The 16,816-nt window shown below is 46.9% G+C and overlaps 2 protein-coding genes across 5 annotated transcripts in view; one reads left to right on the forward strand and one right to left on the reverse strand.

Annotated features, from left to right (window-relative positions):
- The window catches only part of LOC144152688 (uncharacterized), a 57,991-nt gene extending 47,941 nt beyond the window's left edge, over window positions 1-10,050 (reverse strand). For 2 of the 3 annotated variants that reach the window (XM_077684081.1, XM_077684076.1), the window contains exon 1: window positions 9,924-10,050. In XM_077684081.1, the coding sequence (XP_077540207.1) occupies window positions 9,924-9,927 (4 nt within the window). In that variant the 5' untranslated portion in view covers window positions 9,928-10,050. Of the gene's footprint in view, window positions 1-1,363; window positions 1,504-9,923 lie in introns of all 3 variants that reach the window. The other variant, XM_077684082.1, reaches the window with a different exon arrangement.
- A 12-nt stretch (window positions 10,051-10,062) lies between these two features.
- Window positions 10,063-16,816, forward strand: part of Xmas (RRM_XMAS2 and SAC3_GANP domain-containing protein xmas) — a 62,288-nt gene continuing 55,534 nt past the window's right edge. For both annotated transcript variants that reach the window (XM_077684072.1, XM_077684073.1), the window contains exons 1-2: window positions 10,063-10,203; window positions 14,196-15,857. In XM_077684072.1, the coding sequence (XP_077540198.1) occupies window positions 14,199-15,857 (1,659 nt within the window). In that variant the 5' untranslated portion in view covers window positions 10,063-10,203; window positions 14,196-14,198. The remainder of the gene's footprint in view (window positions 10,204-14,195; window positions 15,858-16,816) is intronic.

Consider the following 16,816-nt stretch of genomic DNA (forward strand, 5'->3'; position numbering starts at 1 on the left):
AAGCATGTCCCACTGTCTTCTGCAGCACCACCCCCATCTCCGCAAATCAAAAGAAGGTCCACGTCCCGCAAAAACAAAACGAAACCATTACGCCAGTCTGTGAATCTACCGGGCAATACGACCACGCAATGGCAGAAAAATGATAAAAAGGTGTTCCCTAGCGTGGAAGGCAGCGGTGTCCCATCCCCCTGCTGTTTACTAGAGAAAGAAACAGAGCTGTATGTAGGTATTTCAGTGTTTGTACTAGCAAACCTGAGTGTTCCTCAATTGTGTGCTGCAAGCTTCCTTTGGTCCCACAAGGTGAGCTGCTGATCGGCAGCCTAACTTAAGGTAGGTCTTGTGTCTTTTCACCCTTGAGGAGGCTACGAGTTAAATGACAGCTTTGACCAGAAAAGATTAAAAATTCAGAACACTATTTTTGTTGCAACCCGAAACAACTGAGCAAGTGCCTCAATTGTCTCAAAATTTTTTCCCATTAAAAGAAGACTCAAATCGTGCAGCATAATGTGAATGTTCATAACACCTACTCAACGTTCTTCTGTTTGAATGTTTTACAAATCACTACCTGTCCTTTGGGGCCACTTATACAAGTGATACTGTTCAGAATTCTACCATTCCCATTGCATCCGCAATTAAAACAATTACAAATACTTTTTTGATACAGAAACACCATAAAAAGTGTCCGCTAAATGTGTCCAGACTACTACTGCACGTTCCAACCCCAGTGAGGATTAGACAGCCAACAAACTACGCAAGAAATAACGAAGTGTCCTCTAGATTTTGCATCAGAAAAGATAAGAGCAAGGAATGTACTTTCCATGCTCCTCAATTTTCGCTTCCTTCCCTGCGCATGATATGATGACAAAAAGAGGCACTATCGTCACTGGAGATGCAATGTACTAAGAATCCTGCATCCGGTATCTTGGCCTGCAAGTACTTATCTCGAACGCACAGACGCCATAATCTCAATCTTGAAGGCGCCAAAAAAAAAAAAAAAAATGTTGGCACTCAACACTCAAATAAAAATCAAAAGCTTTTAGCCTTCTCTAGCCTAGCCTAGCACATTAATTACTTTTCTGGCACAGGCCGGCATCATCAGAAATTCCCTTCGTCCCGAGTGAAACAGTGCGGAGCATATACCGCGAAATAAAATCCCCCTCAATCTTTCCTATAGGAGTTAAAAAATACCTGTCGGGTACAGGAGTCCATTGTTAACCCCCATTTTGCACTTTCACTCATTGTTCCCAGTTTGTTGCCCCGCTTTATGGTAGAGTTCTGCACCTATGCCACAATTTCTGTTCAAAAACTGGGTGACTGCACTTACTTATAATCATATTGTCACAGCAAATGTAGCATACTTTACTTTTTTTTCCTCTCTGATTGTATTTTGTTGTCGGTTCGTTGAACTGCTTTTGTTCACACGGTCATTCAACTGATGCTACTCGTCCATTGTATCCCGCACTCCTCTGCCAAGGGTTGGAGGGTTCACAAGGTCGGCCGTATCTTGGAAACAAATAAAGTAGCCCTGTAGACGCAGCCCCACCAATATTAGTCTTAAAGGAGCCATGAAGAGAAAATACAACTTCGTTTAATTTGAAAGAACTAGGATTCAGTATCTCACTCAGCTCCATTACAGCGACAAAAGATGTTTTTTTAATGAAAAAAAAAAGAAAAGCAAGCGCTATTTAAAACTCAAATTCTGCACCACAGTGACATGTTATGAGCAAGAATGACGTCATACGGGCCAACAATAAAACATAATTTTCAGTGCGTTAACTGCACGTTAGCATTCACGTGATGCGGTCAAATGGAACTCTAGGCCCCATTACAGACGTCCAGTTATGTGTCGTCGCGACAGGTCAGTTAGGCGGCCGCCAATCGCACAAACAAGGTTCTGTGATGTCATAGAAAAGTTGCGGGAAATTGGCAAGGGGGTCGCGACTGCTTCGCACGTTTTCTTTAATATCTCCGTTATTTGTTCGAAGATTGTGTTGGTATCATTGTTATCGGGATTAGGCAGTCTTTCTAATAAACCCAACTTGTATTTTGTCTTCATGGCTCCTTTAAGGGCACAGGGTAAGCCCTATACTTCCCATGCATTTTTGGCCATTTTTAGGTACATTTTTCTCGGCATCGAATAAAGGTATCTACACAACATATACACCATTTTCTTTCAAATGCACTCTTTTAACTGTAGTGGAATTAGGAACATCAAGAATTCAATTTTTTGTGATTTTTTTGCCCTTTAGTACCTAAATTTTGGCATTATCTTCATATTAAAAGTTTTGTAACAAAAAAAAACAGCTGCATGCATATTTTCAATTCTAGTACAGTAGGTGCGACAAGTATGTAGATGACGGGGAAAAAATAAGCTCGTTGCCCTGGAAGATATAGGAAATGATGGTACCTATGTAATAAACAACATTGTTTTGAGATAATTGAGTTAAAAGTAAAAACAAGGTGAAAAACAATACCTTTTTGCCAAGAACACCACTGGAGCCATTTATTTAAAAAGCACCAGCTTCGTAATCACCGTCAAGTCTTTTTTGCTTCTCAGCCTGTCTCCCTTTCCTTGCCTATTTTGTGCACCATCGTACAGTTTTGTTAGCAAAATATTTTCGCTTGTGGTCAACCTCTTTCAGCCACTTGATAGTGGTACTGCGCCCAGGTTATGATCCGAATGATTTCAAAATGCTGGCTTGTGCGTTGCTATCTCCACTGTATGAAAGAACAGCATCCAATGTTGCAATCTTGACAGTGTGAAGCCAAAGAAAGATGTTTTTTCGTGCACGGCTCCGAAGGACAAATGTGGAAAAAACATGCACAGCGTCTTTCGATTGCCTTGGCTGAAAAAGCAGCTATACCATGGTTGCTAAGCAATTTCTTAACACAGCTGGTTCCAGAAAAATGTTTCTTGAAAAAAATGACAACACGGAGAACATTCTTAAAGAGGATGTGGTTACTTGGTACTTGCTTACGGGAAAAGTGTGAATACAGAAAATGTGCACAAGGAACTGAACTTCTCTAATTGCAAAGAAAAAAAAAGTTTTTTTTTTTAATTTCGCCTTACCCTGTGCCCTTAACAATAGGCAAGCTCTACACATGCTTTGAATAATTAAATCAACGAATATATAAAAAGCACACACATATATATATCAACATTATATGCATAAAATAAGAACACCGGTGACCTGCCAGCCACCTTGTTGCGCTGCCCCTACGACGCCAGAGTAGTTTGTGAAACCAGCACGTGCCGACAAAAGCCATACTGCCCATTGTCCAATGGCGGGCTTCATTTGATCATTCCACCTGAATGCTAGCTGTTTCCAGTACTTCTCAAACAAAATGACTGCTGACGTGCGATGGAAAATTTGAAAGTGTCAACCATGGTGGTCATTTCCATGTGTGAAACCATACTTCAGCACCAAAACGAGGTTGGCCTCACGTTTGGTCCTAGCTGTCCAATGTTCATTCAGACAAGGTGTCCCCAAGCCTTCCCCCCAGTGCGTTGATGGACGCTGTTTTCCTGTACAAAACAAAACCTAGGGTAACGAGCTCTCGAAGCAACTCCAACCATGAAAAAAAAAAAAATAATAAAGTTATAAATGTTGTGGAGCTACTAAGACGGCTGAACAAAGCCAAAAGCAAATGTGCACACTTCTCCGGGGCCAAATTCTATCGGTTGATGCACCTCTCACTAAGAAACCCGCACGGAGACAAGCGCACATTCCTTTCCGTTTAGCAGCAAGAAAAGCTACGGCCACATGTAGACCCGGTCGAGAAATCTCAAAAGCTGTCAAGAGCCGTGTGGCACAGCTGCTGCATCCCCTGGAAGCAAAAGCCTGCTTCGACGACAGCCGGGGAAACATATGCCGGGTCCCACACGATGCCTATTCCAAGGCAAATCTTTCGAACGTTTCCCCACGCAACGACCATCAGTTTAAAAAAGTGGGCATTCCCAGCGCCCACACCAATCTGTACTTCGAATCATTCATCCCAAAAACTGCAAATGAGTGGAACCACCTTCCAGCCCCTATCGCTGCCATCACTGACGTCACATTGTTTAAAAACTCCCTCTGTAACCATTTCGTGTAAATTCGCCATTTCAGTTACACTGTGTTTTCTCTTGCCGGTTTATTTTTTTTTTGTGCATATGCGTCATTCAAAGACGCAATCATGCTGAACATTGTTGTTACAACTACCCTGCCTCCTTCATTTCTTGTTTTCTGTACGACGTATACCCGTTCCTCTCTGTAATGCTTCGGCCTTGAGAGTAACGAAATAAATAAATTCAAACGGAGAAATGGGGCCAGTTCTACACACCACAACACTTCTTCTTTTGCAGCCAACCACATCTCGTAAAGTGGGGGAAGGCACGTGGGGGAAGGCCAGTACCGTGTACGGCGCCCAGTTAACCCCAACAGGCCTGTATTTTGTGCATCAGGCAGACAGGGAGAACAGCAAATGCAATCTTGCTTCATTCGCTCTTTGCAAATGGCACTTTACAGCGGTGAATTTCGGGAGAAAGAAAGGGTTTCAAAAATGACGGAAAAGGACAGTGACTTCAAATCCAGAAAAACTACTACTGCCACTTGCTAGGGGAGAAGAGCTGCTGCTATCACCGAGTGATTGTGGAGTTTAACACGACGACGCAACGCAGGCGATGAGGTGCACCTTAGTGGAGGGCTCCGGATTAACTTTGACCACCTGGGGATCGGGAGGGAAGAAACTACGAGAAAGCACACCACAGGGATTTTAAATAACTTGTCTTGATAAGGTTTCCAAAGTAGCAGGCAGCCAGCCATTACCATGAAGCCCTTGCTCAATAGAACCATTTTCGTGCTGACGCAGAGGGTAACGTAGCGCAAAGAAATTGCATTGCACGTCACAAGCACATTTCTCCCACAGCACATCACAAGTCAGATTTTCTGAACAGTTCCAAGCACGCAATTACGGAGGGAAAGGGTGACCAAAAAAGGCTCTGCACGTGCCAATTCACAAATGCAACTATGCTTTCAACGTTTGCACTCTTCAACAAGCTGCTTTGCAGGTCAGTAACCACTACAGCCACAGCTGTTCAAAAGCTGATGGTCAAGAGACGTCAAGAACAGGCAGACCTGCTACACAGTTCGATCCAGTGCTGAGGAACTGGAGAATCATACACATACAAGCTGATCCCATTTTCGCAGGTGTATTCTTCAAGGGGGAAAATTTCTCAAAGTGGCCACCTATTTCAAGATAGTCTGGTTGAACCCGACCGCAAGAACTTATGAATTTGTGCTTTTGGACAATGTTTATCAGGTTGCCTTTAAGGCTCCCTTCATTCCAATAAAATTCTGCCCAAGTTGTTCAAGGGGCACAGTTTTTTTATAAAAATTGCACGCGTTTCATGAAAAGCACAGCAATTAAGTCATCTACAATAACGAAAAAAAAAAAAAAGAACATGTCGCCACAAAGCTGAAAGAAGACAAAATCACGCCAGCCTAAGTGCAATGAATCCCTCGAATATTGAAGACTATGAAAAGGTTCATTCCAGAGGAAAGTGACAACGACGAACAGCAAAACAGCACAATCAGAATGTCAACTGCTGTGGAGGGCAATGACCCAGTCTTCACATCTGCTCTCAATGCCGAATTCCTCTCGCACGATTTTCTAAAAAGCCATGTCAAAGGTTGCGCTGTCAGATGAGACAAGAGGCTCGCACACAAATACCCTTTACGGAACTCGTGACGACACACGAGGCGCCACAAACACGCCAGTTTGACGTATCCAAGATTGAAACAACGGTGGAAAAGCCTGCCAGTACCACCATACTTCAATGAATCGGCCTACAGAGCCTTTCTTGTCATCAGTTTCAGCCGCCCCAAAGTAGGTTAAAAAAAAAAGTGGCGCTACGGCCTAGTCTGTGTCATTTTTTCTTTCCTCCTTGTCCTTTGATGACATGGCACAAGCAAGTACCCTGCGGACCCCAAAACATTACACCGGACAAGAAAAGGATGGTTGTCGCAATTGGTTGCTACACAGTAACCCACTGCCCACACTCAGCATCACGAAGAAGGATGAAACTGCTCTCACGAAAGCAGGCAGTTACTTTGTTATTCCTCACACTACCTCTGTAGCTAATACTGGAGTGCTCTTGTGACGTAAATAGAAGCAAGCCGCCGAATTCCGACCTTATTAAACCATGCTTAAGGTACACATGCAGTCGCAGAAGTAACAAGCACACCATACAGGTGTTGGCAAAGTTCTTCCCACTTAAGTTGATTGATTATGAGGTCTAACGTGCCGTCGCTACACAGGCGACGAGGTGCGCCATAGTGGAGGGCTCGGGATTAATTCTGACCACCCGGGGACCTCTAACGAGCACAGAAATGTCGAACCAACGGGCGCTTTTGCTTTTCGCCTTCATCAGAAAAGCGGCAGCCGCGGCCGGGAATCGAACCAGCATCCTTGTGCTCAGCAGCACAGCACCACTGCGGCGGGTCTTCCCACTCAACTAATTTGCATATATGTTTTGATGCAATTTGTGATCCCTACCGTTTTACTTACTCCTGATGCTAGTAACACCTAAAGTTCTGTAACTTTTTAGCATACAATGCATCAACAATAAGTTTTTATCAGTCCTGGCCAGGTTTTGACACAACAAAACATGGTTTGCAGTGCTTCCGTCATGTGAGACAAGATTGCTGGCATGGGCTTCACTTGTTTGTTTACACACATCTGGCATGCACTCATAGCCTAAACATCCGGTGACATTTGAGTGAATACATTGAGCTTGCAAATCTGCGTGGCTAGACATTCGACTGTCCCATTTCATAGTGCATACAAATACGAGCAAGCGTTTATAGGAGGTAGAGCATCGCGAATTATAGTAATTACAAAGCAGTAAAAACGTAGTATGCCATTTATAGCTCAAAATCGCCATTTTTCCAATTTTATACCCCTGCTTATTCTACCGCCAGTCCTACCCTGCCATGCTCTAAACTCTGATTCCCCAAAAACACATCAAGAATTATAGAGTTTAGGTAAATGTAGGAAAAACAATGGAGTTGGCAATCGATTTCCAAAAAGGGCAACGAAAGAACATTTATTTCATCGTCGAGCGTCCCCGAAATAACAGATGTAAAATATCAAAAATTGTGTCACTTCACAGGTTCTTACGGAGTTCAAGCTGACAGCATAAATATAACGTACTTCTCGTGAAATTAACAACTTCACAAACTGAACATCCGTGTTTAGATACTGAGCCAAATGAGTCGACCTTTCTTCACGTAAGCCACCCAGTGGACGAAATGCGAACATGATGCACCTAAGTGGGAGAACTGGCATGTTTACATTGCCACCTTTTACCGATTCCTAGCCAATTACAGACAAGAATAACATGGGCATTCAGTACTTCTATCGCGACATCCCCAATATTCTGTTAGGCAATACCAGACATTGTGGGCACGCGAGGTTACCCACTGACACTTTTCAATAACGCAAAGATCCGTATTCTCGCAATTTGGGTATCCGGCAAACTGCACAATTTATTGTTCCTTCTCCTGGACTTTATGAAGACATAACACCCATACAGTGAGTTTGGAGCCGGGCTTACGACTCTTACTCAATACCTGTGGGTTCAATCGCCCCTACTGACAACTGCATTTTACATTCGAAACCAATGATGAAGAGTCCACACTGCTAAGAGCGTGTTAAGAATAACAGTCGTTGATTGGTTGTGGGGTTTAACGCGCCGACGCAACGCAGGCGATGAGGCGCGCCGTAGTGGAGGGCTCCGGATTAATTTTGACCACCTGGGGATCTTTATCGTGCGCCGAAATCTCGTACACACGGGCATTTTTGCTTTTCGCCTCCATCAGAAAAGCGGCCGCCGCGGCCGGGAATCGAACCCGCGACCTCGTGCTCAGCAGCGCAACGCCTTAGCCACTGAGCCACCGCGGCGGGTAAGAATAACAGTCGTGTCAGCGGTTCAAAAATCCGACCAATGTGATGTGCCTGTTTTTTTTCTGCACACTCTGTTCCAATTCACATTTTTAAACACCGCTGTTTAGAAATGTGTACCGCACCCCAAAATTGTCGGCTAGCACTCCTGCTAACCAAAACTTCCAGAGTACCCTGAGCAGTAACACCTCAAAATTTACCTTCATAGCAAGAAACATGGTATTCTTTCACGCTTACTTTGAACCCTTACTTTTAGTCAAGCACCAACATCCTGCAAGTTCATTCTACCCCCACGCCGTAGTTCCATATGCTTTTCCGCGTAGGCTCTTCAACGGAGGGGCACGTCCGGGATGATGCCATCGCCTTTTTTCTCCTCTTTTTCTACTTTCCAAACACGCGGACCATTTCTCCCTGCTAACGATGCCAAGGACGCCCCTATTGTTGCTCAATGGCGCTAGCGCGACGCCACGTGAAAAACCGCGTCGCGTCTCCACGCCGCCGATGCCGGAATAAACGCATTCCCGACACATTTCACGGCTTAACGTATTCTACGAAGCGACCTCGATGACACTTCATTCCAACACCGTTACTCAAACAAACGTCGTAGCGTGTCCACAAAACAGCGGAATGACTTACGATCACCAAGAACAGAAGCAAAAAGGCCAACGTAATCGCGTCTCGAGAAGCGGCGAAATATCTCCGCTCCGTCACTTGACATTGCGGACGACCGCAAGAATCACGAGGCGAGATAACCGAGCGTTGCAACGATTGTATCCGTAACCGCCTCCGCTTTTATTTCAGCTGGTCCAGCACGGACCGACCGATCCGAAAACCAAAAACAAAGAGTTCGGAAAACCAACAGACACTCTGCCGAAAAGTATCGAAAGCGCGGTATGTGCACGGCAAAAAACCGCGTCGAAACGGAACCACGAGCACTCGAAATTTCAGCGCCCGTGAGCGTGAGCACCAGACCTAGGCACCAGCTGACGTGCAGTGTCAATGAATGGAAATACCGATTAGAATTATTTCAGAGCACGCAAACTAGCGCAGCTTGCACGAAAAACACGCCTGAAGGCAGCGTTGGAATGGAACAGCGACCGCACGCCGAAGCCGCACGGTCTGGCGGACCAAAACAATAACAGAACCGAGCTCCAAATGCCACGGCGTCCTATCGTAGCCGCACGTGCCCCTCGTAGCGTTCCCGTCCGCGGCGTCCGACGATGCTCGATCTCCATTGTGCGGGCGCGCAGCGTTTCACGTGCTAGGCCTAATGTCGCGCGAAAACACACACATCGGGACCTGAATCGGTCAGCGCGCGACTCAAAACAAGGCCCACGGTAGCGACTGCCGGCGCGACACCGGTGCCGCTGCGACTGCGATGTCACCGCCGCACGCCGGGCCAATTTGTGGCCGATACGAAACAATCACGCTCGTCCGTGACCTAATGAAAAAAAAAACCCTAGCAGCTAGCACGCGGTTAAGCCTAACAAAAGCCTGCACGCCGCACGATTGGCCGACGAGCTTGCGAGCAGTTTGTGTCGCCGATCGCGATTTGCCGCGCCGCCGGGGCCCCTCCGTAAAGTGCGCGCCCATTGGCTGCGTACTTGTGCGCCTGCTGCTAGGCCTACTTCGTCCTTTTGTTTGGGGCTGGCAAACCCCCTTCGCGTGGAAAACGCGGTCGCGACGATGCTTTTCAACCGGCGATGACACGTTCCGACGGCGCGATCGGTCGCGCGCTACATTGGCAGGCGCTCCGGAGTGCGCGCAACACTCGGACACGACCGGCATTTATCAAATTGCACCAAAAGTGATAGCAGAGACTCATAAAGAATGGCGGGAAAGGTTGGCAGCTTTTGAATTGCAGCCGTTGCGGAGCGCAGAAAAATAATTTCAGCCCCAAAAAACCGACATCGGAGCGATCGGGCGGCGAAAAGCTGGCGCAAAACATCGCGGAGTGGATAAGGGAAACTTCTACTCACCCATTTATCTCCTGGCTTGGGATTTTTACACGATAAATTTCTCTTGTATTTCGATCAAAGCGTCGCCGCACTACATCTAATCTATTGTGTACACTCTCCCAACCAGACGTTTGCGTCACTACTGTAGCAGCGCCGCCGCTGGCGCTACCTAGCGGTACGTCTCTCCCGCGGGGCCGAGTGGCGTCGTTTTCGATGGGGCTTCTGCGAGTTCTGTCACCGCGATTCACCGGCTACCAATGCAGAAGTGCGGACTTCGTAGTGTGTCTCTAAATTAGATACCGTAAGTACGATGTCACGAAAAGCGTAACGCTGCTGTACTGGAATGCGCCTCGCGCAGCGTATCTTGTATTCTAGAACGCGTTGCGTTTCACTTGCGAGGCGCGCGGACAGTCTATGAGAAGCGTTCGAATTGTTGTCAGGCATGCGTTCAAAATAGAGAATGTTCTTAATTTTAACAACAAACTACAACATGATCTGCTTAGCTGTCGAAATCAGCTTTCATGCATAACGGGCATTTCTCCGTTCCGTTTATATGTCAGCGGTTTGCTGTGAACTTTTGAGGCAATTCGACGGGCGACGCGTTGAGGTGTGTTTTCGAGCTGAACGAAGTTATTTTAGAACTGTGTGACAGTCGCCGATTGCTGGACCAAATGTTGAACCACTTCCGTCGCCCTGCGGGGTTAGCATTTCTGTCGTCCATCGTTCTCCGTCGGGATCAATGCGTCCCGTCTTAAAGAAAGCGTCTAGGCGCCTGTAACATAGTTTGCTCGTCACAAAAAGGCGTGTTGGAACATTTTGACATTTATGCAACCGGAAGCCCGGAAATGTAGTGGTCGGTGACTCTTGTGAACGGTTTTGTTAAGTTCGAGTTGTTTGACAGTGTGTACGCGCATCGGGTGCGCTTGACCAAAATCAGACCAGATTGTTATTTACGACGGAATACCCGTACGACCCCGTACTAGCAGACGATACGTTGCGTCTAGGAGAAACACAGGCACCATCCTACCACATGTTATCTGTTCTTCGTGTTGAATGCACACGTAAATGAATCTGCCCTGAACTGTTCATGGTCAAGTAGTGATCTAGAAAAGGTAATGTTGTTTCGGTTTGCTAAAGTGGGAAGCATACTTCGTCTGGGGCCATAGATACTTCTAGTGCTTTGTTTTGTCAAAGCAATTGGCTGGGTTGAAAGTGCTTAGTGCAGCCATCACTTCAAAGCTTGCATAGGGGCCATTCTTGATGCCAAAGATAAAACTGGTGATGGAACACAGCTTGAAACCACATGTGATGCAACAAAGAAAAAGGGGGATTTCTCGAAGGACACTGAAAATATAATATGGATTTTGCCGTTCATGTGAACAGCTGTTCAGTGTTTTGCATTGTTTTATTTTGCATGGCTTGCCTGTTTTGCCCATAACTTGTTCTTTCAAGGTAACCAAGCTGCATGGAAGGATTGTCGCAGAGCGATTTATTGTTCCGAGTATTTACCTTTTGTTCATGCTGCTCTCGAGAACACCGCTTCGAGTTACTTATATACAGCTTTGCTCAAGTTGAAAAAACTGGCCTTTGACATCTCATTCAAGACCAGTCCTGCCGCGTAAGATGTTTTCTAAGTGAGCAAACCGCAATAAATATTGAAAACCTTTCGAATTTAGCACTGCAGTGAGGTACAGTAGCCGACCGTTTTTTCGGACTCCTAAAATTTGGACTTGCTGGTTATTTCGGACTCTCCCGCTTAGCCCGCCAGTTGTCCCACAAGAGTAATGACTCATGGATTTTTTCGGACTGCTCTTTTATTCAAACTAGACTATTTTTCGTTCCCCTCCAGGTCCAAAAAATAGTTCGGCTGTTGTATTATGGGCAGGAGTTCGTAACACGGGTTAGCGCAAATAACTTGATTATCAGTGTGTCACCTGCACATTACCATTCGAATAATGCGATAAAACAAGTAGAGGCTCTACTGCACTTGCGCAGTCAGGTTTCTAGCTGGTGGCTTAAGCCGGCGGCCGTCAATCGCACGAACAAGATCCTGCATGGTCATAGAGGAGTTGCCTGAAAGTGTCTACGAGTTGCGAATGCTTCATCTGTTTTTCTGATTACCGTAAAACCTCGTTAATTTAGCCACTGTTAATTCCGTGTTTCGGTTGATTTGGACGCGGTATCTGGTCCCTTCAAAATTCTCCATTGTTCTATGGCTGAAAACTCATTAATTTCGGACAGATTAGGCCACAATTTGGTTGATTTGGACTCCCCGCTGAGTTCAGGTGGGTTAATAGCAGTGAATTCCACTGCGGCCGCGCTTCAGCTAATTCAGATTCACAGCAGATATCAAAGGTGCACCTAAAAAAGTTCTGAAGTGAGAACAGCGATACGAACGAGCTTGTGTACATCTTGGAGGCACCAAAAAAAAATAAGGAATGCGTGGCACTGGTTCACAACCAAGTGAAAGGTAGAATGCCCATCGCTATGGCCATCAGTCTAGCTGACAACCACGGCAACCACAGATTTGTCTGCATTGTTTTGCTGGATAGTGTGCGTGGACTGAACCACGTGCAGGAAGTTCGCGAAATTGTGGTTTTCTCGCATATCACCTCCGAGAAGCAAACGACAATCACCGACTTTTTAAAAAAAACAAGAGTTCTGTGACGTTGAAAGCATTTTTCAGTATTTATGACCGTTCTTGCGATGATTTGGACTCGATTAATTTTGGCATTCTCTCCGGTCTCATGAAATCCGACTTAACAGGGTTTTACTGTACCTCCATTATTTGTTTGAAGTTTGCAATAGAATTGACATCGGGACAAAGCAGTATTTCTAATGAACAAAGCCTGTATTGTGTCTTCATGGCCCCTTTAATGAACCCAGAGCGGTTGGGGCTTAAAGATGGTTGGATAAGTGCTGTGTATTCATTAGTTGAAGGAAGCTTTGAATGGGGGAAAGGAACAAAAAAAAGAAAAGTTTATTCCCTCGGCAATAATGGCTAATGCCTGTGCTACACGAGCGTTTCGAAGGCCTTCGAGTCGAATGTCATTTGACTCAAATGACACCTTTGAGCTGCTACACGACTTTTTTCAAAGGCCTTTGGTTGAAATGCCATTTGAGTCAAAGGAGCACCACCAACGACCTTTGAGGATCTCAAACGCCTTTGAAATGCTAACGGCCGTAAGCTCAGGAGCAATTTCTGCATGCCGTAATGACGAAAACAATTATTTACGAGTAAAGATCGGGGTTTAAAGTGCACAACCTTCATAATTTCTCACTTGTTTTTGTTTCCTATCACTCGCTGTATGATCACGAGGTAACTTGGCACTCTCAACACCGGCGCTGCGAAAAAAAAAAAGAGAAACTGGATGTCATCGCATGTTTTGTACGCGACTGTAGATTGTTATAAATTAGATCGCGAATAACTGTTGTTTCTTTTTTTGGTCATTTTAACTCTAAAATTAAATTTTTGTTAGTAACGAATCGGGGCACCAAAACCTGGCGGGCGAACGCGGAAACGTTCAACTGCCTTTGAGAATGGTTCTGTAGATTGGTGAAACTTCTTACAGTTCGAATGGCATTTGAAATTTCGAAGGGCTTTCTACTCAAATGTCCTTTCAAAAGCTCGTGTAGCACAGGTACAAGTTAGGCTTCATGCAGAGGCAGAGCGGGAGCACTTTTTTTTTTGTTAAATTTAGAATCTTTGCTTATGCAAGACGCTTTAGCAAAACTTGCATGAATTAAATTTTCATTTCTGTCTATGCGTGCTCAGCTGATGCAGGCCACAAATAGCACCCCATGTTAGCATTTACTGCATCAAAGGGGAACAAGTTATGATGTAAAACGGTTATCATTGAGGGAAAACCACTTTTCAGCCCTCTGCAGTGGCTAAGGCATTGCTGCTAAGAACTGTGTTGCAGTTTCAATTCCAATTCGTGTCACCACTTTTTGCGATGGAGGCAAAAACAATAGCAGTTTTTGCGGGATTTCAGCACATGTCAGACATCTTCAGGGGGTGTAAATTAATCTTTAGCTCTTCATTACACTCCTGTTTGCCTTACTGCCAGGCTGTAGCCTTGCCTTGTCAAAACCCAGTTCAGATTGACCGCCACTTTCCAAAACTAGTTCGGAGAATGGAAACACCGGTGCAATGGGTTTTTCAAATCTTATTTGTTCACCTTGCTCCGCTTAGAATCCACATTACGTTTAATAGCGCGTACACATTCTCTGAGTTCTGTTCTACAGAGGTGTGACACATGCCCTACTTATTTGTTTGTTTGTTTGTTTCAGAACATGTTTCGAAAGCCCGACGACCGCCCCAAGGCCCCAGAGGGCGCCTACCACCAATCGCAGGGCTTTGTCGCCCAGGGAAACCCGTTCGCCATAAGTGCTCCCACATCCACGGCACCCGCTTTCTCCTTCAGCGCCCCGGCAACAGTTACCGGCACAGCGCCGAGTCTTTTTGGGAACCCCGCCAAGCCATCGGATGGGGTTTACCATTCTCTTCAGGGCTCGGGCGCTTCCGGGAACCCATTTGCCATATCGGCACCCACGTCCACAGCGCCGACCTTCTCCTTTGCCGCTCCGGCGACGGTGGCCGCTGGCTTGGGCTCTGCGCCCGCTTCTCTTCCCCAGGGAACGTTTGGCAACGCCGGCAAGCTCAGCTTTGGGGCAAAGTGGCCGTGCCCGGCGACTGCAACCTCGACAGCAGCCCCCTTCACCTTTGGAGCTGGAGGATCCGCGTCCTTTGGGGGCGTGACAGCCTCGTCTGACGCATCGCAGCCGGCTGGCTTCGGCCTGCAGGCTTCACTCACCGCAAAGCCGGAGCTGGGAGTGCCGTTCGGAGCCAAGACGGAGCCACAAGTGGCCATCTTTGGAGCGAGGCAAGAACAGCAGCCCAGCCTGTTTGGAAACAGAAGTGAGCCCTTTGGAGCCAAGGGAGGGTCGAACCCGTTTCTAGGTGGAGAACAGAAGGCGGTCCCGGGGTTTAAGTCAGAGCCAACGCTGTTTGGGGCGCAGACAGCGACGACACAGCCACATGGGTTGGCTTTCGGCAGTAGGATGGAGTCTTCTGCGGTCTTTCAGCAGCAGTCGCAGCAGTTTAAGCTGTTCGCATCTTCTGCCACAGCCTCGCAGCCTCTGTTTAGAAACGTTGCGCAACCCGTGACGACAACTTCGCCGTTTGGCATGCCACTCCAACAGGCCTCAGGGCAAGCCACTCAGGCAGTTGCGTTCGGTAGTAGCACATCTCCGCAGAGCGTAGCCATGGCAGAGCCCTCAACTGTTTTTGGAAGGAAGACGGCCTTTGGAAGTACTGCGGCCACTGAGCAACAAAGCGTGTTCGGCCAGCCGCCAGGACATGGCACCCACAGCTCTGGTGGTGCACAGAGCGAGAAGACATCTCTGTTTGGTGCTGGACAGAGGACGGAAGCCAAAGCTGGAAGCCCAGCAGGGTTTGGCTCTTCCGAGATGCCCAGCACGCTCGCCAGCGTACAGAAATCTGCAGGGACGCAGCCAAAAGGTTCGTCAGTACCCACTCGAGCCGGTATCCTTGTCAAGAGCAGCGTACCAAGCGCCGCGGCCGAGCCTGCTCAACAGGAGCACCAGGTCGGCCTCTTCGGGAATCTTCAGCAGCCAAGCCAGGCCCAGCCGACTCAGGGTCAAGGGGACGCAGCCAAGGGCAAGACTGGTTCTTCCAAGCGAGTGAGCTTCAACTTGGACCCTGCCAAGGGCAAGGAGCCTGCAGTGGCCAAGAGCACCGGCTTTCTGCCGTCCTTTGTTGGGCGGCCGCCAGACGGGGAGGAGCGAACGGCTGCGTTGGACAGTTCCGGTCAAGTTCGGATATCGGTAGCCCGGGACAGTGCGCCTGGAGGTGATGGGAAGAAAACGATCCCACGCTCCCCAGAAGTCACAGACTCTAAAGAGGAGAAGAAAAAAGATGGAGGCACCAAGGTGCGTGTTTGTGGGGCACTAGCCATTCGCGCTTTTTTTTTTTTTTTTTAATGATTGATTGTTGTGAGAATGTGTGCTTTGGGGAACTGTAAGCCACGCTTAACTCCTTGTGCACATTTATCACCAAATTGTTGTAGGAATATCCTGCCTCAGTGAAAAGTCGGCTGCTAGCTTCATATTAGGGCTAGCTTCCTATTAGGTCATGACGAGTTGAGGCTGCTGTAATTTCGTTGTTATAGAGTGCTGCTTTGAGCACGAGGTATGGGTTTCATTGTCAGTCAGTTTTATCTTCTGGGTGTACCTTTTTTTTTCTGTTTTTTGCCCGGGTCTTGCCAGTTTTGCAGTTGCTTAGATAGGATTGAAATGTGGCCGATAACAGAATATGGTTTTCAGGCAAAAGGCATTTGAAATGTTTATTTGCACGTTTTTATGCACTCTGAGAGAAAAGTCAACTGCCGACTTTTTTGCTAGCTATTTGCACAAGTTGATGTTCGCCCAACCCAGCCAAATGTGAGAACTGAATGTCTCGTAGACCTGGAAAAGGTCAACGTCTGTTGTGCGCAATCGAGGCGTTTTTAGGCATGGAGCATTGCGTCCCGACGACCAACTGTATCGCATGTTTTGTTGACGTTGACTCGTGAGAAAAATCCTCTTAAGAATTTCTTCTCTCTTGTAGCTCACAGATGTTCTCTGGAATCGTATAATGGCCCTTTAAGGCCACCGCTGAAAACTGTGCTGCCTGTAAACGGACCTGGCCCACTGTTGTGCAGTCAATAAACATTAACCCTATCACAAAAAAAAGCACCTACCTGCCGCGGTGGCTCAGTGGCTAAGGCGTTGTGTTACAGAGCACGAGGTCGCGGGTTCTATTCCCGGCCGCGGCGGCCGCTTTTCTGATGGAGGCGGAAAGCAAAAACACCCATGTGTGTGAGATTTCGGCGCACGTTAAAGATCTCAGG

This window comes from Haemaphysalis longicornis, unplaced genomic scaffold, assembly GCF_048455015.1.
Source record: "Haemaphysalis longicornis isolate Haplotype H1 unplaced genomic scaffold, Haemaphysalis longicornis Haplotype H1 scaffold_9, whole genome shotgun sequence".
In the NCBI taxonomy this organism is placed as follows: domain Eukaryota; kingdom Metazoa; phylum Arthropoda; class Arachnida; order Ixodida; family Ixodidae; genus Haemaphysalis; species Haemaphysalis longicornis.